At 65.8% G+C, this 25,603-nt stretch overlaps 3 protein-coding genes across 29 annotated transcripts in view; 2 read left to right on the plus strand and 1 right to left on the minus strand.

Annotated features, from left to right (window-relative positions):
• UIMC1 (ubiquitin interaction motif containing 1) overlaps positions 1–3,576 on the plus strand; it is a 39,444-nt gene extending 35,868 nt beyond the window's left edge. For 6 of the 12 annotated variants that reach the window (XM_080398019.1, XM_080398020.1, XM_080398018.1 and 3 more), the window contains 3 exons: positions 696–816; positions 2,566–2,629; positions 3,072–3,576. In XM_080398019.1, the coding sequence (XP_080254145.1) occupies positions 696–816; positions 2,566–2,629; positions 3,072–3,328 (442 nt within the window). In that variant the 3' untranslated portion in view covers positions 3,329–3,576. Of the gene's footprint in view, positions 1–695; positions 817–2,565; positions 2,630–3,071 lie in introns of those variants that run through there. The other 6 variants (XM_080398023.1, XM_080398024.1, XM_080398015.1 and 3 more) reach the window with 3 other exon arrangements.
• A 1,100-nt stretch (positions 3,577–4,676) lies between these two features.
• On the plus strand, positions 4,677–9,922 carry HK3 (hexokinase 3; the record flags this gene model as incomplete). Of its 11 annotated transcripts, XM_080397994.1 has the most annotated exons (18): positions 4,677–4,902; positions 4,980–5,142; positions 5,469–5,617; positions 5,779–5,898; positions 6,016–6,111; positions 6,196–6,295; positions 6,381–6,564; positions 6,735–6,890; positions 7,008–7,241; positions 7,327–7,631; positions 7,709–7,848; positions 7,996–8,115; positions 8,202–8,297; positions 8,421–8,520; positions 8,655–8,838; positions 8,915–9,070; positions 9,243–9,476; positions 9,596–9,774. In XM_080397994.1, the coding sequence occupies exons 2-18, from the start codon at positions 5,019–5,021 to the stop codon at positions 9,756–9,758; spliced, it is 2,661 nt and encodes an 886-aa protein (XP_080254120.1). In that variant the 5' UTR covers positions 4,677–4,902; positions 4,980–5,018. The 11 variants fall into 11 exon arrangements, with proteins under 11 accessions (XP_080254120.1, XP_080254119.1, XP_080254128.1 ...); XM_080397993.1 differs by having other exon boundaries at positions 4,826–5,142; positions 5,779–6,111; XM_080398002.1 differs by having other exon boundaries at positions 4,826–5,142; positions 5,779–6,111; positions 7,709–8,115.
• UNC5A (unc-5 netrin receptor A) lies at positions 9,844–23,714 on the minus strand. 6 transcript variants are annotated; one of them, XM_080398012.1, is made up of 16 exons: positions 23,184–23,714; positions 14,774–14,995; positions 14,489–14,632; positions 14,310–14,413; positions 14,002–14,182; positions 13,721–13,888; positions 13,365–13,529; positions 13,091–13,279; positions 12,185–12,484; positions 11,999–12,086; positions 11,753–11,921; positions 11,438–11,671; positions 11,178–11,327; positions 10,930–11,094; positions 10,666–10,844; positions 9,844–10,440 (listed from the first exon to the last, which is right to left on the minus strand). In XM_080398012.1, exons 1-16 carry the CDS (start codon positions 23,605–23,607, stop codon positions 10,275–10,277), a joined length of 3,048 nt encoding a protein of 1,015 aa, XP_080254138.1. In that variant the 5' UTR covers positions 23,608–23,714; the 3' UTR covers positions 9,844–10,274. The 6 variants fall into 6 exon arrangements, with proteins under 6 accessions (XP_080254138.1, XP_080254139.1, XP_080254136.1 ...); XM_080398013.1 differs by lacking the exon at positions 13,721–13,888; XM_080398010.1 differs by having other exon boundaries at positions 11,438–11,921.
• Between the last annotated feature and the right edge of the window lie 1,889 nt (positions 23,715–25,603).

Below are 25,603 nucleotides of genomic sequence, written 5' to 3' on the forward strand. Positions count from 1 at the left end.
CGTGCCCTCTTCTGCATGGTTCAGTCCCCACCGAGAGCTGGTATGGAAGTGAGTGTAGCTGTTTAAGTCCACACCTGACCTTCATCTCCTTTCACCCACGATGATTTTCTTCCCAAGCATACTCAGTCGTCCTGCATGAGCCTGGGCGTCTTCTACACAAATGAAGGGTTTTGAGGAACATGCTGTGCCAGCCCCCCAGCAGGAGCTCGTGCTTTGCATTCCTCTCCCAACATGGCATGATGTAAAATGGAGACAGTGCAGAGAAAGACTTGATTTACTAGTCAGACAAGTTCATCCAGCCCTGGTAAAATGTCTCTCTGATTTAACACACTTGGTTTGCTTTTCAGGCAGAATTTAACTCCCCTTTGCAAAGCCCTCGCACTTCATTTCTGTGAATTTTGACAGGGTGCTTTATGTCTGGGGAGAAATCAGTGGTGTTTGAGATAGTTAGTTAGATGAGCAGATTTGATTACCGTCCTGCTGCTGCAGCAGCAGGATACAGAGGAACAGGCAGGGAAAACTGATAACCACTCAGTCTTTGCGATTGGTGCTGGCCTGACCCCACTGGGTGAGACCTGATCTGGTGACATGTCTTCTCCGTGGTGTGGCCTGGAGAAGGAAAGTCACTGCTGGTGGCTGGGAGCCCAGTGCAGGGCGAATCCTAATGCGGTGCTCTGTCCTTTGCTGCCTGGCAGGTGTGAGAAGTGCTACCTCTGTAAGTCACTGGTGCCACTGCTGCAGTATCAGAGGCATGTGGACAGCTGCCTTCAGGCTGCTAGGCAAGCTCAGGGAACCAGGAGGCTGCGAAGCACCAAGGTGAGGGGTGACCTTGCAGAGCATCTCCTTTGCTTTGCGCTGGGTTTGGGGCTGGGTTGGCAGCAGGAGCTGTTTCCCTGGTTGATGGGATGAGCTAACCTGGTGTAGGATTGCCTGTCCCTGTGGGCTGCCATGGCCAGAGAACTCATTGCCCTCCTTCCCACGACGCTCTGCGAGAGTATGGACTGGTCCCAGGGGTGAGCTAATCCAGCATTGCTGCCAGTAACCTCTCCAGCAGGCAGGCAGCCAGGGCTGTCCCACTGCCAGACAGCGCGCCTCAGTCCTGCAGGCTTCCTTGGCTGAATATAGATGGAGTGGAGGGCAGTGTCAGGTTGACAAGCATATCTGACTCTGTCCACAAGCCTTTTCCCACGGGGAAGGCTTCAGAGCCGGAGCAGGGGGAACCACTCGGTGCTGGGAGCAAACTGCAGTATCTGGGGAGAAATGTGGGGGAGCAAGCGTGGTGGAGGTGTGCTGGGTGCGGGGAGCGTGCCTTGCTAGAGGAGGTGGGAGGCAGGAGTGTGGGTGGCAGCTGGCTCAGTCATTTGCCAGGTGTTGACCCCCACCGTGCTTTTTCCTGCTGGTGGCGGTACTGGGGGAGTGCAGAGAGGGTCCTTCCAGGCCTTCCCGCTGATTCCTACAGGCAAAGCTCTAGTGCCGCAGCTTTGCCTGCGCTCAGAAATGTGATTCTCAGCATGAAGATGCAACATGATGTCTTGGTTTCCTATAATCCCTTAAATCCATCACAGGCCTCAGCCCTTTGGGGATTCAGATGCAAATGATGAGATTTCTGGTTGATGATTTTGGCTGGGATACAGCCAAGTGCTGTGTGGTTCAGCGTACTGCAGGGCACGGGCTGCTCCTGCATGTGACCAGCTCTGTGGGGGCTGTTTGACTCTGTCCCTGTGCCCCACAGCCAGCTGGTATGTGGGGTCCTGCATGCAGGCACGGGGACAGGGCATTGGGAGAAAGGTACTGGAGCCAGGCAGCCCTTTGGGGCCCCTCTGTGTTTGCTCTGGCACTGCCTTGTGCCGGGGTGACAGCTCACTGGGGGAGTAGGTCATGCCTGGCTGTGGGCTGGATCATTGCAAAGCTTCCTGGTGGCACTGTTGGGCTTGCAGGTTCCTGCTGTGGCCCATTTTGGGGATGCTTTGCATCTCCAACTTCACAGCTGGGATGCCAATGCCTTCCAGAACAGTTCTGGGGGCAGGGAGCAGCCAGGATAGGGACTTTGCTGGGCCAGCAAGGCTCAAAGCAGCCAGGCCAAGTGGTCTTCCCTTAGCCTGTGCGACCAGCGCAGCTGCACCTTTCCAGGGGTTGAGAGGAGGCACAGATTGTGTTCCTCCTCTGGCTGTGTCCTGGAGGACAGCCCTTCCCTCCAGCATGAAGCCCCTGTCCCCTCGGACAGAACGAGATGGAGCCAGCCCCCAGAGGCACGGTGCTGGGGAATGTGCCCAAGCTGTGGCAGAGCACCTGGTGCCCACGTTTCTCTGTTACAGCCCCCGTACTCACCGGCTGGGCTAGGGGGGGTGGCTTCCTGGCCTCCCGCTGTACCGGGCTGTGCTCTAGTAACTGCTCTCGGCTGCCTCTGCTTGGACACTGGTTGGGCTGGGCCTGGGGCAGTGCCCTTGCTGTTGGCAGTTCCCTCTTGTGCCCAGCCTGGCCCCATGGGCTGGGGGAACGGGGCCACCCTGGCTACAGGGTTCCCTCCCGGCAGCACTGTGACGGCGGTTCTCCTCTCCTTGGCAGGATGTTGGAAGGCAGGAGAAGGGACTCCTCAGAATGCTGGAGCTCTCGGAGAGCAAGTCTGCAGGTGGGAAGCTGCTTTCTGTGCTTGCCTGGATGGGTCAGGGCTGCCCTTTCCCAGCTCTCTCCCCTTTTGGTCCTGGCTCAGCCTGGGCTGTGCTGGGACAGCAAATTCCCCTTGAAGGGTTCAGTTCCTCCCGAGCAGAGCAGGAGGCTGTGGTTTTAGCTGGCTGCACACATCCCTGCCTCTGCCTGTGGGAGCTGTGTCAGTGCTCAGAGCCCTGGCTGGGGGTAGGGGTGTGTGCTGAGCCCATTGCACCAAGAGATGCCCAGCTCCCTGGGGGGTGGCAGGGTGCTGCTGTCCCTGCCTGCATTCTGGCGCTTCCCTCCACTGATCCGAGGGCTGGAGGAGACAAGTGGGGAGAAATGCATGCAGCAGCACCCTCCTCCCCTTGGCCATGGCTTGCACGGGAGGGTGGCCAGGCAGGGCTGACGTGCTCTTGTTGCAGGTGCTGATGCGGGGGGACCCCTCCCTGGACTAGGAGACCAACAGTCCCCTCCCACGCTCTCAGCCAGAGCCGGGGGGCCGCTGGCAGACCACCCCAGCTCCCTTCGGCACGCACCTTTCAACATCTCCCCTGAAAAACCCAGCGTCTCCTTCTCAGAAGCCATGGACTGCATTGTGGACAAGAAGCCACACGCGGCTCTTCACTTGGGCAGCCAGCAGCAGACCAAAGGCTGCCGCCGGAGAAAGCACAAGTTCTGAGGCCAGCGGTGCAGCAGGCCCCCCCTGCAGCTCCCTGCACCCTGGTGAGGGTCTGCGTGGCACCGTACCCCTGCTTCACCCACAGCCTATCTCTCCGATCCCCCTTTTTTATGTTTTATATGACCTGTGCAGGGAGTGCTGGGTGGAGAAGTGACTGTGTGTTTTACAGGTGCCTGTGCAGCTTTGCTTTCTGTTAAAGAAATGGAAATATATTTATGTATGTTTTTATGAAACTGCAGCAATACGGAGGAGCTGTGCTGGCTTTCTCTGGGGAAGGGGAGGTGCTGGAGGGAGAAGAGGAGGAACAGTGTGTGGGGTGCCCAAAATCACACTTCCCGAGGCTGGTCCTCGGGCTCTGGGGAGGGGGTGAGCTCGGGCCCCCCCGGGCAGGGAGCTGCAGTGCTCTGTGCAGCGTCACATCCATGCCTTTCCCAGCTGAGAGCCGCGGAGGGCACCTTGGTGCCGGCTGACAGCCGCAGTCAGCGGACGCAGAGACCAGCGGAGCCACGACCGCGGTGTCCCCATGTCCTTGGTGCCTTCCCTCGGCCGCGAGTGGCCGATCTCCGGGGCGGGGAAACTTCAAGGGCAGGACGCTCCCCCGCCTCCCGGGAGCATCCCTGCCCTGCTACAGAGCCCCTTACCGGGAGCGGAGCGTGGGGGGCTCCTGACCGCGCCGCTCGGTTAACGGGACGGCCGGCTGCACAGCGGCGAATGAGGCTCGGGCCGCAGCGGCGCCGTGGGGCGGGGGGCGGTGCTGCCCGGCCGGGGGCCGCGGCCCCTCCCACGGGGCGCCCCGGGGCGGTGCTTGCGGGGCCGCCCATTGGCCAGCTGCGCGGCGGGCCGGCCAATGGCGGGGCGGGGCGCCGGCGGGCGCCGTGTCTGTTGCCAGCGCGACGGCAGCGGCGTTAGCAACGGTCGCCCCACCGCCATGGCCGCCCCCCAGCGCCGCCGCCCCCCGCCGCGGCCCGGCCGGCACGGCACGGCGGGGGCTTCCCGGGAGCACGGCCCCGCCGCCCCCAGCCCGGGCGGCCTCCCCCGGCGGGGTCTGCGCCCGGAGGAGGGGGGCCGCGCGGCCCTGAGCCGGTGAGGGGGCTGCGGCCCGGCGGCGGCCGAGCGCGGCCGCGAATGGGGAGGCCCGGCCGGGCCGGAATGGGGCTGAGCACCCCCCCCGCGACCCCCGGGGGGCACCTCGCCGTGCCCGGGCAGGGGACGCACCGACCTCCAGCCCTTTGCAGGGGACAGGAGGGGCAGGCAGGGCAAGGCAGGGGCAGCCCCTGTCTCCCACAGCCCCCGGGGGCGGCCCGCCGTGGGGCACAGCTGCCCCCCAGCCCCAGCAGTGACCCTCCAGGGCCGTGCTGAGCCCGCGGCCCCGTGGGGCAGGGGCGCAGAGGGGAGGCGGGAGGCAGAGCCGGGGACGTACCCCCCAGCCCCGCTTGTGTACCTGGCAGGGGCAGGTGTGCGTCCTGCCCTCCTTGCGGGCCAGAGCTCCGTGGGTGACACGCCACCTCCCTCCACACAGGTCCTCAGTGAGCCGTCAGCTGGGCCACCACAATGATGGTCCCCCTTGCACACGGGTAAGGCCCATCCCTGCCCCGTGCCCAGCAAGAGACATCCCCTGCCCTTCAGAGCTGTTCTAACAAGCCTTCTCCAGGTACAACGAGCCCTGCTGGCACTCACCATCCCTCTGGAGATGCTGCAGGTGGTGAAGGGCCGCATGCTGCAGGCCATGCACAAGGGGCTGAGCCGCCAGACGCACACACAGGCCAACGTGCGGATGCTGCCCACTTATATCTGCTCTACACCCGATGGCACCGGTAAGGCAGCCCAGCCTGGGGACAGGCTGCTCTGCTACCTGCAGTCCCACACACCTCGCTGGACTTGGCCCTAGGGGTGCTGGGGTTGTGTGCACCCGTCTCTGGTCAGTTACGGGGTCCATGAGCTGCCCTTACGCTGCCTCTGCCAGTCCCCAGTGCAGAGGCAGATGCCAGGAGGTAGTTCTCTTGGCCCCTGCAGTGGTCTCAGGTTGTCAAAAGCCTCCCCCATAGGGGAGTGACTGTCCTTGGGACAGGGTGAGGAGCAGATTTTAGGGAATCTGCCACAAGGAAGGTCTCTGCCTGACACCACCTCCACTCCCCCCTAGAGAAAGGCGACTTGCTGGTGGTGGAGCTGTGCCAGAGCCACGTCCGGACCATGTGGGTGACCCTCTTGGGCGATGGAAACCAGAGCCCCCAAGTGATGTACAAGATCTTCAGCATGCCAGGGGACATCATGCAGGGCAAGGGGGAAGCGGTACGAACAGGCCATGGCAGAGAGAGTGGCCAGTGCTGGGCTGCCCAGCATCACAGAGGCTTGTCTGGGCTCCGCGTCAGTGCTGGGGCTCCAGGCTGCCTCCCACCGCCTGGGTGCTGGATAAGGGGAGCAGCTGGTCACCCCCAGCCATGCCTTTGCAGCTCTTTGACTTCATTGCACAATGTGTGCGTCAGTTCCTGGCTGGCATCAGCAGCCCCCAGCATCGCCTTCCCTTGGGCTTTGTCTTCCCCTTCAGCTGCAGGCACACACGGCTGGACAAGGTGAGTGGGACAGCCCCGTCCTGGGGCTGTGGCTGCAGCCACCAGCACATCAGTGGTGGGGGAAGAGGAGCTGGCCTGGTGCCGGAGGCCAATGGCTTGGCCACGTGCTCTCTGCAGGCAGAGCTCATCTCCTGGTCCAAGGGCTTCAGCTGCAGTGATGTGGAGGGGAAGGACATTGTGCAGTTGCTGCAGTCGGCCATCAACAAGCAGGAGGTGGGGGGCTGTGCGGTGGGGGGGCCTGGCTGGGGGCTGCCCCTGTGGAGGGGCTGACGATGCTCTTGCATTGCTCCTGGCCAGCTCTACCACGTGGACGTTGTTGCCCTGATGAACGACACTGTGGGCACCATGATGACCTGCAGCATGGCAGGGAAACCCTGTGAGGTCGCCTTGGTTGTGGGTGAGTGGTGGGCACCCTGCATGCCTGAGCTGGGGGTGCTGGCAGGGGAGGCTGCGCTGGTGCTCACCCCCATTGCCCCTTGCAGGCACAGGCACCAACAGCTGCTTCATGGCCATGGCACAGCAGGTGGAGATGGCAGAAGAGACTAGCGGGCAGATGTGTGTCAGCACCGAATGGGGCTGCTTTGGGGATGATGGCACCCTAAGTGACATCCTGACCCCCTATGACCAGTGTGTGGACGAGGAATCTTCCAACCCCGGGGAGAAGAGGTGCTCTTACCCCCCAGCGAGGGCAGGGTCCCTGGGGCTCCCTGTCCATCCCCGAGTGTGTCAGGCTCCACCAACAGGAGCACATGGCTCCCTGCAACGCTCCTGGGTGCTCTCAAAGGGTCGAGGGGTGCCAGGGGAGGACAACTGACCCCCCTGTGGGCTGCACACAGATTTGAGAAGCTGGTGAGTAGCCTGTACCTAGGGGAGATCGTCCGGCATGTGCTGACTGCCCTGGCTGCTGAGAAAGCGCTCTTCATTGGGAGCAACGTTGCTGTCCTGAGGACCAAGGATGTGCTCAAGATACAGCAGGTCCTGGAGATCATTGAGTAAGTGTCTGGGGACCAGGAGCTGCCGTGGGTGGGAGGATGGGGGGGGGTAATGGGTGAGTGCCCCCAGCCATGAGCTGGTGGCCCCATAAGCTGGTGCTCTGCTCTCCCTTGCAGCAATGAGGAAGGCATGGCTGAGGCTAGGAGGGCTCTGGAGGCTCTGGGGCTACGGCCGAGCGAGCGGGATTGCTGCCGGGTGCAGCAGATCTGCCAGGCGGTGGTGAGCCGTGCCGCCACGCTCTGCGCCGCCGGGCTGGCTGCCATCCTCAGCCACATGTGCCAGAGCCAGGAGCTGAAGCAGCTGGTGGTCAATGTGGGGGTGGACAGTGAATTGTACCGGGGCCACACCAGGTGAGGAGGGCCAACGGGCTCCCGAAAGGTATCCCAGTGGGATGCCTCATGCCCAGCCCTTGCCATCTTCTTCTTCCTTTGGCAGATTTGGGGAGATCCTGCAGAGCGTGACAGGGCTGCTGGCTCCTGAGTGCATGGCCACTCTTCTGCCCTCAATCGATGGGACTGGGTGGGGGGCAGCCATGGTGACAGCAGTGGCTTTGCGCCTGGCAGCCCAGCGCCATGAGGTGGACCAGGTACTGGCCCCGCTGCGGCTCAGCCGTGCTGACCTGCAGCGTGTCCAGGCACTGATGAGGCAAGAGATGGAGCTGGGGCTGGGCTGGGAGAGCAACGCCAATGCCTCTGTCCGCATGCTGCCCACCTACGTCTGCGGCACACCCAATGGCACCGGTGAGAGCCAGGGGCTTAGGGAAGGGGCTGCCGAGGAGGCCCTGGCCCTGCTGATGCCCCGTGCTGGCTTCCTGCAGAGCGAGGTGAATTCCTGGTGTTGGACCTGGGGGGGACCAATTTCCGAGTGCTGCTGGTGCGCCTGGCGGAGGATGGCATCCACATGGCCAGCAAGATTTACGTCATCCCAACCACCATCACGCAGGGCAGTGGCGAGGCGGTGAGGCTGAGCACCCACGGCCAAGGGTTGGGCAAGGGGGTGGGAATTGCCTCCCTCCTCACTGCCCACCGGCCTGGGATGCAGCTGGGAGAGCCCCTGAGGCTTCACCCCAGCCTGGGCACTGCTGACCACAGCCGCTCTCCGCAGCTCTTCGACCACATCATCGAGTGCATCATGGACTTCCAGCTGAAGCACAACCTGACAGAGCAGGTCCTGCCACTTGGCTTTACCTTCTCCTTCCCCTGCCAGCAGCTGGGCCTGGATAAGGTGAGGGGGCAGCTCCAGCCCCAGAGGAGGGGGAGGGCCCTGGGGTGTGAGGCAGCCGCCCAGCCCCACTCCTGCGTCTCTTGCAGGCAGTGCTACTGAGCTGGACCAAAGGTTTCAGCGCCTCGGGCTGCATGGGGCAGGATGTGGTCCAGCTGCTGCAGGAGGCTGCTCAGCGCAAACAGGTAGGGAAGGGCTGGGGGCCCATCCCCTGTCCCCAGGGTGCCACCCTGCACCCAGGTGGTGCCAGCCCCAGGAGCCAGCTGGGTGCCACTAAGCCGCATGTGTCCCCGTCTCTGGTTTGGCAGCACTTAGGGCTGAAGGTGGTAGCTGTGGTCAATGACACGGTGGGAACCATGATGTCCTGTGGCTATGAGGACCCCAAATGTGAAATTGGCCTCATCGTGGGTGAGGAGCACCTCTGCACCCAGGGGGTCTCCCATCCCCTCACCCACCACCCCAGCCCACGTGGCATGGCCACGGCGTGTCCTGCAGCTCTGCCAGGGCTTGCGGTGGGCATGACACCAGCGTGGGGCCTGCAGGGACAGGGACCAACGCCTGTTACATGGAGGAGATGCAGAACGTGGGCGCAGTGGAGGGGGAGCAGGGCCGCATGTGCATCAACATGGAGTGGGGGGCCTTTGGGGACAATGGCTGCCTGGATGACATCTTCACTGACTTCGACCGGCTGGTGGATGAGAAAACCATCAACGCAGGCAAGCAGAGGTGGGTGAGGGCCACAGGGCAGGGCTGGGGCTGGCTGCAGCGTGGCTGTGCCCAGCTAAGGCTCTGCCTGCGATAGGTTCGAGAAGCTCATCAGTGGCATGTACCTGGGCGAGATCGTGCGCCACATCCTGCTGGCACTGGTGGAGAAACGGCTCCTGTTCCGTGGCAAGCCCTGCCCCAAGCTCCAGATCAAGGGCATCTTCCAGACCAAGTTCCTCTCTGCCATCGAGATGTGAGTGCTGGGCTGTGGTGGGTTTCCTGAGCTTGGGGTGGGGGGTGGGAAGCCAGACCCCCAGGAGAGGGGCCACACTACAACAATGGGGCACCTGCAGGGTGATGTCATTCGCAGCCCGTGGGATGGGGCTGGGGACAGCAGTGCTAACAGTGCCGCTGGTCTGGGGCAGCGATGGGCTGGCCCTGCGGCAGGTACGGGCCATCCTGCAGGACCTGGAACTCCAGGCCAGCTTGGAGGACAGCGTGCTGGTGCGGGAGGTGTGCCAGACAGCGTCCCTGCGGGCAGCCCAGCTCTGTGCTGCTGGCCTGGCTGCCGTGGTGGAGAAGATGCGGGAGAACCGGGGCCTGGCCCAGCTGGCTGTCACCGTGGGGGTGGATGGCACCTTGTACAAGATGCACCCGTGGTGAGTGGGGCCAGGCACCCACTGGGGACCCTTGTCCTACGGCAGGGGTCCGGAGGGGGGTGCAGAGGGTGTGTGGGGTGAGAGGCACCAGCCCTCGCTCTCCCCTCCTGTGCCCCCAGCTTCTCCCAGCACCTCCAGCAGATGCTGCGGGACCTGGCGCCCAACTGCACCGTCACCTTCCTGCAGTCAGAGGACGGCTCAGGGAAAGGGGCCGCGCTCGTGGCGGCTGTGGCCTGCCGTGGGGCCGAGCCCTGGGGACAGCCCCTGCTGCCACCCCAATAAAGCACTTTGCTCTGCACCTCTCGAGTCCTGCTGGGGGGGGAGGCACGGTGGGGGGGGGCAGCGCACGGCCGGGCACAGCCCCACGTAGCAATATATATCGAATTTATTTACATTCACGTCCGGTAGACCCCCCGCCCGCGGCACCGCTATGTACATAAGGCCAAGTGTAAATACTTGAATGCACTTAATACAGAATTAAAAAAACGGTCTTTACACAACACGGCACGGGGCCTGGGGGCAGCTGGCCCCACACGCAGACAGCACGACGGCACCGCACGCACGACGCACACCCAGTGCCCCCCGGCGCCCGCCACGGGGTCCCCGGGGCCAGGCTGAACCCCGCCACCACAGTGCTGGGGGCCTGGCTGCCGTGGGGCACGGGCGTCCCTCTCTGCGAGGGGGCCAGGCAGCCCTCCCTGTGGGCTGTGGGGCAGTGGGGGCCCGGGGGCCGGCCAGGGACCCCTCCTGCCCCATGGCGGTGGTCCCCTGGGAGTGGGGTTGGGGCCCCCGCCGCACTCAGCACTCGGCCTCAGAGACGGCGAAGAGGGCACCGTCCTGCTTGCCCACCTCAGCCACGGCGGCGGCCAGCTGTGAGAGGTTGCCGTTGGGGAAGTGCCGCGCTTCCCACAGGTTGAGGATCATGGCCGTAGGGCTGGGCTTCGAGGCGAAGAAGCTGAGATGGCTGCGGGGGGGGGACGGGGACAGAGGGACCACATCAGAGCACAGGGATGGCTCCACACCCCAGGACAAGCCCAGTGCTGGCCTCACTTCTGGCACCATCCCACTCCCAGGGTCCCACAGCATTCCAGCATCCCTCCAGAGGTGCAGGATGAAGCCAGAAGCCCCCTGTCCCTATCCACCACGCCACCTTGTCCCCCTCCCCAGCACTGTCCCCATCCTGAGCTACCTGTCAAGGTTGAGCTTCTGGGCCAGTGTCCTCCAGTCGGCTCCCCGGGTGCCTGGTGGGTCCAGGCTGCTGATGATCTTCTGGCGGATGAGGAAGGGGATCTTGAAGGCACTGGGGCCCACCAGGGCTGGAGCGCCCACCTCACTGTCGGGGACCAGCCAGTCTGAAAACCTCGCATCCTAGGGGAGAGTGCCAGGATGGGGGGTGGGGATGTGAGCCCAGCCCGGGGTCACCCCCAGGAGCGTCTCCCAGCCCTGCCCTCACCTTGGCGATGTTGAAGTTGACGGTGAAGCTCTGCCCGTCACCCTCCACCTGCCAGACCCAGATCTTGCAGGCCAGCTCACAGGTGCTGGGGCTCAGGCGCTCCAGGGTGAAGGTGCAGTGCAGGAAGGGCTGCAGCCCGCTCCAGATGTGGTAGAAGGGGATCTCCTGCGGGGGGTGGTGGGGGTGGTGGGGTCAGAGCGGCAGGGACACCCTCCCTGTCCCCTCCCCCTCCCAGCTGGGCTCCTCACCTGGTAGCTGGCAAGGAGTTTGCTCTTCCAGAGGGAGCTGGGCATGTCATGGATGGAGAGGCGCAGGTTGTGGTAGCTGTCCTTGAAGTGCAGCACACGGGGGGCTCCGATCAGCTGCCCCCCCAGCTGCTTCTCCAGCTGGATCACCTCCTGGCAGCACAGACAGCAGTCAGGCAGGAGATGCTGCAGCCTGGAAGCCCAGCCCTGCCTGCACATCACTCCAAGCCAGGATGGGGGGATTGCCTGGGGACCCCCGGTACCTTGAGGACATCCTGGGTGTCACTGAGGCAGTAGACACGGATGTTGTACTCGAGCGACGGGCAGGCGGCCGGTGCAAACAGGACGAGCTTGAGGCGCTTGGAGGCCGCCATGCTGAGGGACTCCCCCACCAGGGCGAAGCGCCCCAGCTGCTCCGTGAAGATGTAGCAAGCCTGCGCTTCCAGCTGGCAGTAGTACAGCTCCGTGCATGGCTCAGCACCCAGCTGCAGCACGTCCTGCGGCACCCAGGTGGAGATGCACCCCGGGCATGGGCATCCCCCTGAACCCCGATCCCCTTGCCCCCTGCCAGCGCTCACCTCCCACGTGCCCTCGCATGACTGCTTCTTCAGCCGGATGCTCCAGTTCTCAGCGCTGGCCTCCACGCAGTGACCCATGGCCAGGATGGCAGGGCGGGTGAGGAGGACCCCGGGGGGGCCACAGCTGACGATGGGGCTCAGCAGCGTCTGGCAGCCGGCCAGGGGCAGCCTGGGGCAGCAACGGGAGCAGCTGAGCAAGGATGGCTACCCCCAGCAGCCCCTTGCCCCTGCAGCCCTGGCACCTACCTCACCTCCTCCTGCTTGTGCAGGGTCAGGTAGACCTCGTAGATCTTCCCCCGTGGGATGGCATCGGGTGGGATGAGCAGGCTGATCCCTGGGGGGGGGGGTGGTGCAGGTGTGGGGGGCTGAGCCCCATTGGGACCCACCCACACTGGGCAATGCTCCAGCACCCTGTGCCCCCCCACACTGTACCTGTGTTAGGGATCATCAGCCGCCCCCCCAAGAAGTTGAAGGTGCCATAGGCCATGTTGTTGGTGCCACGGGGCAGGGAGCGAAAGTAGCTCTGGGTGGAGAGCCGGGCCACGAAGTCGGCACCCTCGGCGGCGGGCGAGCTGTGGTGCAGCGTATGCCGCCCAGTGCCCAGCGGGCTCAGCAGGTGCCCGTTGGGCAGCTGGAGCTTGGCTGGGCCGTCCTGGCGTGGGCAGAGCGAGCCCTGGTAGGTCATGGTGGCGGTGCTGAGGTCGGGCTGGATGGTGAGCAGGCTGGGGTTGTCTGTGGCACAGAGCAGGGGACCATGGTGCGAGGGCATGGAGGGGTCTGGGGAGTCCCCGCCGGCAATGCAGTGGCACAGCTGCCCCGGGGGACATGGGGCACAACAGCCCCCACTTCACGGTAAGGGCTCTGTGGGGCACAGCCATCCCTGGGGGTCCAAAAGTCATCAAGCCCCTGCCCCATGGCACAGACCTTCGGGGCACTGTCACCCTTGGGGTCCCCGGAGTACACAGCACCGAGCCAGGGCATAAGCTCTATAGGGACCAAGGACCCTACAGGACAGAGAGCCCCCACCCACAGCCAGGGACCCTACATGGCACAAAGCACTGACCCTGCACTCGGGGACCCTTTAAGACACAGCGTCCCTGTCCCGAGGTCAGGGATCCCCTAGGGCATGGAGCCCCCACCCAGGGCTAGGGAGCTCAGGGGGCACACAGCCCCTTTGCAGGGACCCCACGGAGCACAGAGCCCCCAGCCAGGGCCAGGGATACCCTGGGGAAGACAGCCCCTGCCCAGAGCCGCCTGGGGGCACAGCCACCTCCAGGTCCCGAGGGACACCATGTCCCAGCGTGGGTGCACAGCCCCGTCCCCGCAGCCCTCTCTCACCGGCCTTGCTGGGTTTGATGCTGACGGGCTGGAAGCCAGCAGTGAGGATGGAAGAGTCGGCTACATCAGCGTCCAGGCCCCCCTTCTTGCGGCAGTACACCAGCACCCCCACCAGCAGCAGCAGCACCAGGCACACGGCCACGGCCACCAGCCCCACGTACAGCGCCACGTCCTCCGCGCCGGGGGTGGCTGCACGGGGCAGGGCGTCAGCACGCATGGTCACCCCCAGTCCTCCAGTGACAGGGCACAACCCCACCGTCCCTGCCGCACTCACCGTGGCTGCAGAGCTCAGAGGTGCAGTTGCGGGTGTCCAGCTCAGGTCCGTGGCAGTCCTGGCCCCCGTTGCGCGGCGCTGGCTCCGAGCACTCCCGGCTCCGCCAGTGGGTGCACTCGGCCCCACACACTGACCACTTGCTCCACTCCGACCAGGCACCATCCACTGTGGGCACAGCCAGGGGTCAGCACCCCTCTGCCACCCGCCTCCCCTGCCCCAGGGCCGGCAGAGATGGACACACGGGGGGGGGTGGGAAGACGAGACACCCCAGGGGGACAGGGACTGCGATGGGTGCAGTGGGGAGTGCAGCATCGGCACAGCAGGGGTGGCGGCAGCGCCCTGGGCAGGGTGGGTACCTGGGCAGAGGGTGGTGCAGGCAGTTTTCTGCACATTTTGGCCCTCACAGAAAGCCCCCCCGTTGAGGGGCGTGGGGTTGGTGCACGTCCGGCTCCGCTTCTGCCAGCCCCGTCCACAGCTGGTGCTGCAGCCCGACCACTGCGTCCACGTCGACCAGCCGCCGTTCACTGGGTGGAGAGGGACCCGTCAGCGCCCCGCAGGACAGGGGGTGTGGGGAGGGACAGGACGGGGAGGATGACACCAGGGCAGCATGGTGGGGACAAGCGTGGCAGGACTGTACCGTAGACAGTGATGGCAGCGGAAGCACTGCGGCGACGCGCCACGATGTTTTTGGCCACGCAGGTGTAGTTGGCAGTGTCGGCCAGGCGAGCCTGCCGCAGCACAAGGCTGTGCTCCGGTGTCACGTAGACGTTGGCATCCAACGCTGGGTCCACCAGCTCCTCGTTGCGCAGCCACTCCACCTGCGTGGGGCATGGGGACGTCACTGGGTGCCCAGACAGGCCACCCCCTCGGGCAGCACACATGGCATCCCCATGGGCAAGGGGCACCCTCGGCTGCGTCCTGCCCTGCTGGCCCACAGGGACTCACCTCGGCGGGGGGGATGCCCTCAGGAGGGCGGCATGGCAGCACAATGCCCTGCTCGATGGAGACCTCCCTGGCTGTCGGCTCTTGCTCGAAGTTCTTGCGCAGATCTGGGGAGGCGCAGGGGTGAGGGGGGGGCCAGGGCCAGCGCCCCGCGTGCCATCCGGGCACCCGCAGACACTCACAGGCGATGCGCACGAAGGCTTTCTGGCTCTTGGTGGTGCCAGAGGAGCTCCAGGCCACGCACTGGCACCAGTACTCCTCCAGCCCAAAGATCTTCTCCACTTGCTGACGGGTGACCTCGATACGCACCTCCATCACCGGCAGCCCTGCCACCAGCGGGCAGCACGTCAGCACCAGCACACGGGGAACAGTCCTCGCAGCCCCAGCGCCATGCAACCCTCCACCAAGAGCACTGCACATGGCTCCCGGTGACGGGGGCCAGCGCCATCCCTCCCACCAGTGCTCACCGGTGCTGCGGTCAGTGCTGTGCTGTGTGACATGATCGCCCTGGTGCACCCACTCGCCGTTGCACTTGAAGTAGATCTGGGTGGCAGGAGTAGCGCGGCAGGCCAGGCTCACCGCCTTGTTCTTCACGATGTAGACGTCCTCCGGCTCCAGCTGGAAGTGTGGCAGCAGGTCCGGGGACACGCCAGATACTGGGTTGGCCACAGTCGCGCTTTGCTGAGCACCTGTGGGGAGAGGGGGCTCGGCCACCTCCAGCGTGCCCGGGCTGGGTGATCGCCTGGGCTAGCGTGGCCCCGTGCTGGTGGCCCCGTGCCTCATCACCGTCCCCCTGGCCAGCAATGCGACAGCCCCCTCCTCACGCCGCCATCCATCAGGGAGAGCAGCCGCGTGGCGGCTGCGCCCACTGAACCCGCACCGATCCCTCATGTCCACACTTAGCACTAATGAAAAGGAAATGTAGTGTGACCAACAAGGGCCATCGCTCATGCCTCCCCGGGTGCCCGCTGGCCCCCCTCCCCAGCATGCTGCCAGGCGCCACCTGGGGGCCACATCCTGCCCCACCATGCCCTGGAGGGGCACAGGGATGCAGGGTGAGTGCTGGGGTGTGTATCCCGTGCCCTGGGGACACGGCAGGGTGGCACAGCAGTGTGCCCCATCCTGTGCCAGGCCCACCCACCCAGTAATGGGCACAGGCATGGCACACGGGGGCTGTCCGTCTGCAGTGTCCCCAGGGTGGTGAGGGTGGCTTGGGGCTGCACACACATCTCTTGGGCGGTCAGGCATCCCCCAGCTTTGCTTGCAGGCTGTGGGTGCCATGCACAAGGGCAGGGTCCTTGGGACAGCAGTGATGGGCCGTGGCATGTAGGACGGTCCCATGGTGCCCATGTCCCCCAGCCCGAACATGGCCAGGTGCCCATGCCCCTCCCACCCCCCCAGCACCTGCTGCAGAAAGAGTTAATAAACCAGGGCCCTAAATAAGCATTTGATTAACAAACGATAAAATAGCGATTGTGTCACTGAATGAAGCTGTAATTGCTGCTGCTAATTGGCTGGTTAGGATTTAATAAGCAATTAAATGGGATGGAATGCGCAGTAATTAAGTGCCTTGGTTTGGCAACCACTCGCCGCTCCCCATGCGCCTGTGAGACCCCCACTGCCCACGGGACCCCCACTGCCTGTGCCCACCCTGGCTGGCTCCCGCCTGGCACAGCCACCTGTGTGACAGGGACATTGGGGACACAGGGGTCCCTTGGGCCCTGGCTGAGTTCCCCCGGGGGGCTCCGAGTCCCGCTGCTCCCCCCAGCTGGATCAGGCCCCTCCAAGTGAAGGAGTGGGCGCTGAGTGAGCCCGCTGCGACGCCCGCTGGGACGGGCAAGGTGCAGCAGCTAATTTACGCGGGGAAGATAAACGGCAACCATAACGCGCTGGCTATTACCCCATCAGCACTTTTACAATGTCGCTGGCAATTAATTTAATTAAAACCCCTGTCGGGGATATATAGGCATTTCATATTTCACTGGTTTAACGACCCCCCCAGCCGCAGCCTGGGGCCAGCCTGGGGGGTCACGGCGCGGACAGGCGCTGCGGTCCCCAGCCCATGCTGGGCTGTTGTCCCCAGTGCCAGCTGCAGCACGGCTCGCCGCAGCACCCATGGCTCTGCCACGCCACGCGCTCGGGTACCCCTGGGTGCCCACGCTGCACTTCCCATGCTGACACGCAGGGCTCCATGCTGCTCCAGCCAGGGAGCTGAGATAGGCAGAAAGGCAACCCGATTTATTTATTACATACCAGGTTTGCCGCTGCACAGCACCGCCGCTGCCTCCTGCCTGGGTGGCTGCGGCAGGCACGTCGGGTGAACAGGGGAGCGGTGCTGCGGGGACCAGCCTTTTAATCACACATGAAATGAGTACAGCAGTTGCCAAGCTGCCTGTCCATCCATCACGGCTGAGCAGAGGGGTGCGGGAAGCCTGGGGCCAGCAGCAATGGGTGTGGGAGGCAGGATGGGCACTGAGCCCCCTCACCCCAACTGGGGTGCCAGGTGCCTTGGGGGCCGGGTGGGACCACGGGCACAAACAAAGCTGGGGACATGCAGCAAGCGGCAGAGCCAGGGGACTACCAGGCACCCCACAGAGCCCTCCAGCTCGATGCTGTCCTGCTGGGCACCGTGCCCGGCACTGGTGGGGCTCTGCGCGGTGGTGCAGCCATGGATGGAGCCATGGCACAGCTGGGAGGCTGGAGCTGGCCTGGGGGCCCTGGTGAGGGAACACAGGGGCTGTGGTTTGGGTGCCCCCTGCACCACAGGCACCCCATCCATGATGGGCACCCCATGCACCATGCGCACTGCATGCACTGTGGGCACCCCACGCAGCACGGCTGTGCCAAACACCACGTGTATCTTGTGCACCATGGGCCCTCCCATGTCCCAGGAGCCCCCACCTTCCACAGACACCCCATACAGCATGGGCACCTCTCACACCACAGACACCCCACACAGCGTGGGCACCCCCAGCCCGTGGGTGCAGCGTGGGCACCCCGTGGGCAGCGGCCCCCCACGCGGTGCTGTGCCGGCTCCGCATCGGCCTCGCCGCTCACCTGCCGCTGCGTTGTCATGGAAACAGGCGAGATGCTTATGTCACCTTGGCAAAGGGAACCGGAGAACTTCGGCGAGGATGGGGAATGGGAACCAGGGGCACAGTGGGGCGCTGGGTCCCACTCACCCCTAGGACTCCCCCCGCCGTGGCAGAGGCACAGCCCTGGCCAGCCGCTCTCCCGGTGGCCAAAGGGGTAATTGGGAGCGCGGTTTGCTACAGCACCAATAAATCATGGCTGGTAAAGCCAGTGCATTAAGCAGGGCTTTATTATCAATTATCCCCCACCCACGTGGGCTAACGAGTGTGCAGGCAGGCCTGATGAAGTGGGAGGGGGCTGGGGGCTGAGCTGGGGTGCAGGGCTGCAGCACCCACCTTGGGGTGCAGAGGAGATGGGGACACCCTCGCTACGGGCTCCAAGCACCCACCTTCACCCCACCACTGCCAGACCCCAACAGCTCCCGGCCCCCTCCCCATGTACAGAGCCCCCCTAGCTCCCTGTGCCCCACAGCCGCTGCCACCCTGGGTGGCCACACAGCCCCTCGTCCTAGTGCCTGGGCCCCCCCAGCATCAGAAACACCAGGTGTACTGGTTACTGAGTAGAGAGGGACTGCAGTACGCTGCATTGCCCAGCGGGGAGGGGGTCCTGCCAGGACCCACCAGGCACCAGCAGGTGCACCCCCAGCCTGATCCCTCCGGTCCCCAAGGGCCCAATCCTGACCTAGTGCTGGTGCCACGCTCCCCGCCGGTGCCAACAGCAGCATGCCAGGCGCCTTGGTGCCTACTGCAGGGAGATGCCGGGAAGGTCAGCGTGTTCTTGGCTGCCCGGCGGTGGCTGCGGCAGCGCCAGCCCCAGCACCGGCGCACCAGCATGTGGGTTCGGCACAGCTGCCCCTGGGAGAGATCAGGCAGCTGCCTGCAGTGGGAGAGTGCTCCAAAGGCACGGGTCCACCCCGAATGCTGCCACCCAGCCGGGCCCAGTGTAACGGCTGTCCCCAGCAGGGCACCGAGCCGTCCCCAGCAGCCCCAGCCTCCCTCTGCCCCCATGCCCTGTCTGCACCCCTGCCTGCTGCCCTGGGGGTCCCTGCAGCGGAGCGGGGACCTTGACGGCGGCACCTCCTCTACTGCCCTGCTGTGCCCCCCTCCAGGGACCTCCCCAAACCCCGTGGGCTTTGCAGCCAGCGTATTCCATCCCAGCTGGCACCCCATCCGTCGTGCCCGTGCCAGGCCTGGCACACCATTAACATGAAAGATTTCTTCGCACTTTGCCGGCACCCAGCCTGCACCCCAGCAGCAGGCAATTAAAGCAATAATTGTTGCTGATTGCACCAGCCTAAACGAGTGAAGAGTGGGCATCAAGGGGAGGGCAGAGGGTGCCCACAGGTGTCCAGAGGAACCTGGGGGTGCCAGCCCTGCTCACCATCCTGCACACAGGGGTCCCTGCTGACAGCACTTTGCTCTCTGCAGGGCACAGAGGAGGGGAGCTGGCACAACTCACCAAAAACCTTGTCTGAGGCTTTGAACTGGGCACCATCCTACCAGGAGCGACTGGCTCTGAGCCACAATGAACTGGTGCTGCCTCCAAGAGACCTCCAGACAGGGGCTGTGGCATCACCTGGCACTGCCCAGCTGCCCACGGCTGCTCCAACACTCACCTGGAGCATCTGGGCATCAGCAAATGCTCCCCTTGCACCCACCTTCCCACCCACACAGCCCCCATGGTGATGCCAGGTGGATGCTGATGCCAGCCGCAGCTGGGCAGGGAGCCAGCAGGGTCAGATGCCAACACCCGGCAGCATAGCCTGGCTCCCGGCCAGTCTGGTGCGTGGCGAGCACTGGGGACAATGCGATGATGGGCACAGAGTGCCAACACGTCCCCTGTGCTCTAATGCGCACAGTGACCCCGGGGGGTTCCCTGCCTGCCCCAGGACTGCGTCCCCAGTTTCCCCATGCATCCCCATGAGCCAGTCACTGTCCTGGCCCCCCAGGCATGTGCCCCACATATGTCAGCCCCACGGCCGCGGGAGAGGCTGGTCGAGGTGGCGGGGTCCAGAGGGTGCCTGTCTCCTGGCGAGCGCATGGCAGTGTCTGGGTGCTGATTAAGCGAGTGCTAGTTATGAATGAATTAGTCAGGCGGGTTTGCATGACAATAGAGCTGCCTAATTACGGATTTGAGCTGATAACACTCTCCCCATTACATGCAATTAGCATGTGCCAGGGTGGGCAGAGCTCCCGGTGGGCTGCACCCTTGCCCCACTCCAGCACCTACCAAGGGGGCTGCGTGGCCCCAGCCATGTCCAAGCCTGGCCCGTGGTGCCCCGTGCCCAGGGTCTGGGGACAGTGATGCCAGAAAAGGCAGCCGGGGGTGGCAGCCCCTCCCCAGGGACCACCTATGACTGCCTGGGGGCTACCAGCCCTGGCACCCAGTGCTGGGCACCATTCCCCGGGCACCCATGGAGGCGGTCCCCTCTTGGCCACATGGCGTACACAGAACCCTGTTCCCTGCCAGCCCCAGGTGCCCACTGAGCCCCACAGCCCCCACAGCATGCCCACAGGACCCGTGCCAATCTGTGCCAGCCCCTGTCACCAGCACTGCACAGGGAGACAGCCCCGCCTGGCCCCAGCTTGGTGAAGGGTGGAGGGCTCCTCCAGCCCAGCCTGGCACTGGGATGGAGGGGTCACGACTGGCCCAGACCCACATGCTGGGGCTGTCACTGGGGTCCTGAGCCTGGGGAGCTGAGCAGCTTTCTCCTTCAACTGACAGTGAAGAGCAAACACTCCCGCTGAGCCCTGGCCCTGCTGGGAAGAGTGTCAAGGTCACCCTCAGCCCCGCGTCCCTGCCGGAGTGGGGAGGGGAGGTGGGGGGGAGCCGGGCAGTGCTCCCAGGTCCAGCCCCGCAGCCTCTTCCCCTTCCCACCCGTGGGTGGCACACGCTGGTGACGGCACCCGCAGCACCCTACAACCCTGTGGCAGCAAAGGCTGGCCAGAGGGGGCTGGGACACAAGAACCCCATCCTATAGGCAGGAGCCTGGGCAGGACAGGGTTGTGGGGAGGCAGGGTGAGCTGTAACCTACTTGACACCTGGAAGAAACACCCAGAGAGCAGGCAGGTAGCAGGGCCAAGGGGTACTGGGCAACTACTGGGCCTGACTGGATAAGGACAGAATACCAGTGTGCCCAGTCCATTGCCTGCCCGCCCCAGCCTGCCTGCAGGCAGGCACGCACACGGCACACAGAGCACTGCTGGCACCAAGGGTGCACCCCTGGGTGCAGGGTAGGACATGGTGAGACACGAACGGCATGCTGTCCCCGTGACATCATCCCTCAGGCACTGGCACCAGTGCCAGGGTGGTCCTGGGTGCTGCCAGCCAGTCAGGTGGGACAGGTGCTCAGCTGTACCCTGGCTGTGAGGTGTGCACGGTGGCTCCAGGGATGCCAAGGCCCTGGCAGCACTGCCAGCGCCCCGGTTCCCTCCTGCAAGCACCTGCCAGGCGCTGCACAGTTTGATGTAGTGCCATCCCCGCGTGGCACTGAGCCAGAACAAACAGCCCTGGGCAGGCTGCGTCTGCCGCACGCTCGCACTGACAGCCGGCATGGCAGCTTCCCGGCTGCCCGACGTGCACCAGCCCTGCCCGCTGCCCTGCCCTCCTGCCTGCCCCGTGGAGGCACCAGTGCCCAGGCGGGTGCAGGTTGTGGGGCACTGATGGGATGCAGTGACCTGTGATGCCAGGCTATGGGGCACCTGAGGGTCCCAAGCAGCCTGGTGAAGCTGGCAGCACCATGTGGCTCATGCATGGTGACAGCAGAGCCCACAGCCCTGGCCAGAGGAACTGAGGCAGGAGCCAACGTGGGGCAATGGCCAGCCTGGGGGCAGGAGATGCACAAGGACCTGGCACCAGCTGCCACAGGTGCCAAGGGGAAGGGCCCACCAGAGCACTGGGCAGGGGTAGCTCTGGGGAAGGACTCTGCCCCTGTGCCCTTACCCACCGGACAGCACAGCATTTGAGCAGGGCAGTCCCCACGCCTGGGGTCCTTGTCCCTCACTGCTGCCTGCCGGTGAGCCCCAGCCCCTGCTGCTGCTCTCCCCCTTTCCCGGCGGGCACTGGCAGCAGAGCAGGCAGCTGGCACAGCACCAGGGATGCTGCTCCACGGCAGCAGGCAGGGGCCCTTTGCCTGGATACCCGGATTCCCCCATCCCTAACTTGTGGCTCTGTGTCCCCGGGGAAGAGGTGCCCTGCCCTGCCACGCCGTGCCACGCCACGCTGGGCTGGAGCAGCACCCGGTGCACAGAGGCCCGGCCTTGCCACATCTGTGTCGAGTGGCAGCCGCGCAGGTGGCTGGGCTCCGTCGCGCCGTGGCCGCTGTGAGCTGCCTGCCAAGCGAGTGGCAGGGACAAGCTCCCGCACCGCACTGCCCTGAGCCGGTGCTGGCACTGCCGGGCCCCCCCACACCTCCTGCCGCACAGCCGACATGGGGTGGCCCGGTGCACCCCCTGTCCCACTGCCCCCTCTTGTCCCACTGCCCCCCACTTCCATCCATCCACCCCACAGATGCCATGGGGACAGCAGTACTCCATGCGCTGCTGGGGGCCGGTCCCCACAGCCCCCTGCATATGGGGTCCCCTGCACCCGAGGGGTGCCCACCCACCGCACCAGTTCTGCAGTGACCCCCACAGACGGGGCCACGCTGGGAGCACTGGGCGCGGGGTCCCTGGGGGTGCCCGGCTGGGAGAGATGGGTGCGGAGAGCACGGGGGGCTGCCTCCTCCCAAGTGCCCGCTGTGCCCGCCCGGTACACCGAGCCGGAGCTAACGGACGTCTCCGGTGGCCCGCAGGAGGGTCGGTGGGCCGGGACCCTCGGGCGCGGAGGGGTTCCTCCCCCCCAGACCCCCCGCAGAGCGCACGTCCAGCCCCGCGCAGCTCCCCGCCCCCAGCCCGGTCCTTTGTCTGCAGCCGCCACTTCCAGACTGCCGTGACACCTGCCAGCCGCCGCCAGCCGCGGGCACCCGCCGCACCCCCCGGTCCCCCGACCCCCGGCCCGGCAGCCGGTGCCGCTCAGCCCCGGGGGTCCGGCACAGGCCGCTGCCCTCCCCTCGCCGGCTCCTGCTCGGGGCGGGGGGAAGCGCCGGGGGCCGCCGGGCTCCGGACCGTTCGCGTTTGCGGCGACACCGCTGCAGCCCCGCACACCCCCCGTGCCACGGCCACCCCCGTGCACCCCCGCGGCGTGCCAGCACCCATGCGGGCTACCCCGTCACCACGGTCCCCCGTGTCCCGGCCAGGTGATGGAGACGGCAGGGACCCCGTGTCGCCGCAGGGATCCCGTGTGGCGGCAGGGACCCCGTGCCGAGGGTAGGGATGCTGTGCGTGGGGCACGGACCCCGTGCGTGGGGCAGATGCGCTGCGGACACGCGTGGCGGTGCTGGCGGGGCCCCGTGGGGGCAGAGCCGTGCCGGCGAGGCGACGAGCGCCAGCCACCCGTTCCGGGGCAGCGCCGGCTGGGCACGCGTGTGCGGCCGTGCGTGGGCACGGGGCGGGGGCGGCGGCAGTGCCTGCCGTGGGGCGGGGGGCGTGCGCCCTGCCCGGGAGGGCATCTCGGGGACCCCCCGGTACCGCACAGCCGCTCGGACACCCCGCACAGAGACCGGTCCCCGGTCCCCGCTTCCCGCCGCGCCCCGTCCCCGGGAGGGCACACGGCTCTCCGCAGCACTCCCGCTCCCCGGGTGACCTTGCCCAGCGCCCGGTGACGGCTCCCCGCCGCGCGTGTCCGTGTCCCGTCCCCCCCCCACCCCCGGAACCCGGTGCCCGCGGGGGGCGCGCGGTGACTCACCGGCGGCGGCGAGGAGGGCAGCGGCGAGCAGGGCACCGAGCGGCCCCGGCGCGGCGGCGGCGGGGGCGGCGGCGGCGGGGGCCCGGCGGCGGCGCGGCCGCGCACCCATGGCGCGCCCCGCGGAGCGCTGCGCGGCGCGGCGCGGGGCGAGGGAGCAGGGCGGGCCGCGCTCCGCGGCGCCCTCAGCGGGCCATGGCGCCACCGGCCCCGCCACCGCCACCGGCCCGGCCCCGCCGCTGCTGCCGCCCGCCGCCGCGCCGCTCCGCTCCGCCCGGGCGCCGCCAATGCGGGGCGGCGAGCGCGGACCCGCCCGCGGAAGGGACGGCGCAACAGCTGGGCGCGCCCCCGCCGCCGCCCCCCGCCCCGCGCCCCGCTCCGCACCACCGGCACCACGCTCCCCCCCGGCTGCATCTCCCCTCTGCATCCCGCCCCGCCCCGGGCCGGCGCGGGGGGCCCGCCACCCTCCCTCGTGCGCGGCAGCCCCCGGCGCGGCACCCCTGCGTTGCCTCCCCGCCGAGCACGGTGCAACCCCCTTCCCAGCGCGGCGTCGCCCCCCGCCCCCCCCCAGACATCCCCCCTGGTACGGCACCCGCCCCGCAGCCCTCTCTGCCCCAAGCCCCTGCTGCAGACCTGGGCCAGGCGATGTCCCCAAGCCCAGCCTGGCACCCCACGGCGGGGGCAGGGGGGGCACAAACCCAGGAGAAGAGGGTCCTGCCGGTACCTTCCTCTGCAGCATCAAGCCACCACAGGTCCGGCAGGTGGGTGCAGTGCCTTAAGCTGGAAAATGTCACAGTAGCAGGGCCACCATCTTGGTGGGAACATGTACCACTCGTGGGACCCCACCTCACTGCCATACGTGGTACCCCACACTCAGCCAGGGGATTTGGTTCTGGGCTGCAGGATGTGGCCCCTTCCCTCCCCGTTGCCATCCATCCACCCAGCTGATGTGCCTGGCAAGCAGCACTGCTGTCACCAGCGGGCAGACTGCAGGGTGGGTAAGGGATGGGGGGCAGAGGGGGGTGAGGCTGCATTGAGGTGCCCTGAACCACATGAGAGCCAGAGCCTGTGCCTGCCGTGCCAATCAGCCCCCTGTCCCCAGCGGTGAGGGCCAGGCAGTGGCTCCCAGCTCCATGCAGCAATAATTTCATTAACAGCTCCAGGAACAATTAACAACTGCTCTGATGCCTTCAAGAGCTGAAGCAGGTGCGAAGCCAGCATGGCTCTCCCAGGCATCACCGGCTGTGCCTTGGCCTCCATCTGCCCCAGCCCAGCGCTGGTGGTGTTGAGCAGAGCCGAGGCCACCACCGGCACAGCCCCAGAGTGAGGCCAGAGCCATCTCCCACCAGCACACCCCTTGCCAGGCACCTCCAGTGCCAATATGGTTGTGTACTGGCCACGAGCGCAGGCTGGGCAGCACATGCAGGGTGGCATCCAAAGGGTGCCCACTCCCATCCCACTGTGCTGTCCCAGGCAGTGCCCTGAGCCCCAGCACATCTCGCACAGGCACTGGTGGGGGCCAGCTGGCAAAGGAGATCCCTGCCCATCCCGGCGGGCAGAGCCCCAGCACATCCATCGATAACCACCCTCCTTCAGGCTGGTTCATTATTACTGATGGCATTTGCATGGAAACAGGATGTTTTTACTCCTTGCGGCTCCATCTGCTTCTGCTGAAGTCACCGTGCTTCACATGAGCTCCCCGGGGGGCTGCCATGGGAACCGGGACTGACTCCCCTGCAGTGCCGGGTACCCCAGCCTGGGCTCCTGCAGTGGCCAGACCCCCCAGCCAGGCAGCGGGGCAGAGCTGGGGGGGGTACACAGCAAGGCGCTGCCCTGGGGGACCTTGGCAGGGAGGGGGCTTGGGGCCCTGCGTGCGGTGCCAGCCCCATCTGCTCCTTGTGCCACTCTCCCGGGACAACTTCCAGCTACCTCTGCTGGTGCCGCATTGGCAGTGCCAGCAACAATGCTCCTACCACCCAGGTGCCCACCACACCCACCCTGTCCTACCGCTCACCCAGGGGTACCAGTGGTGCCCAGTCCTGCCTTGGCTTCACCCAGTTCCTTCACCATGTGCTTGTGACACACGGTGCCACGTGGGTGCCGTGCCGAGGCTACATGGTCTCACCCTGTCCTGTGGCGCAGGCTGGCATGGCCAGGCCATCAGTGGGGAAGTAGCAGGGCGCACTGATGAATTAATAGACACTAATTAATACAGATTGGGGACATCACTTTCAATTCCACTTGCTCTCCCTCTTGCCGAGGAGGAGCTGAGGGGGCAGGTGAGCCAGATCCTACTCCACAGCCAGAGCCCTGAGCCCCGCTGCCAAAGGGCCATGCCAGCCTGACATGAGGTCTGTGGGGGCGCCTGGGACCCCTGACCACCTGTCAGCGTGTCATGAGGGGCTGCAGCACATGGGGAGCTG

The sequence above is a fragment of the Falco punctatus genome (genome assembly GCF_963210335.1).
Source record: "Falco punctatus genome assembly, chromosome: 8".
NCBI lineage: Eukaryota > Metazoa > Chordata > Aves > Falconiformes > Falconidae > Falco > Falco punctatus.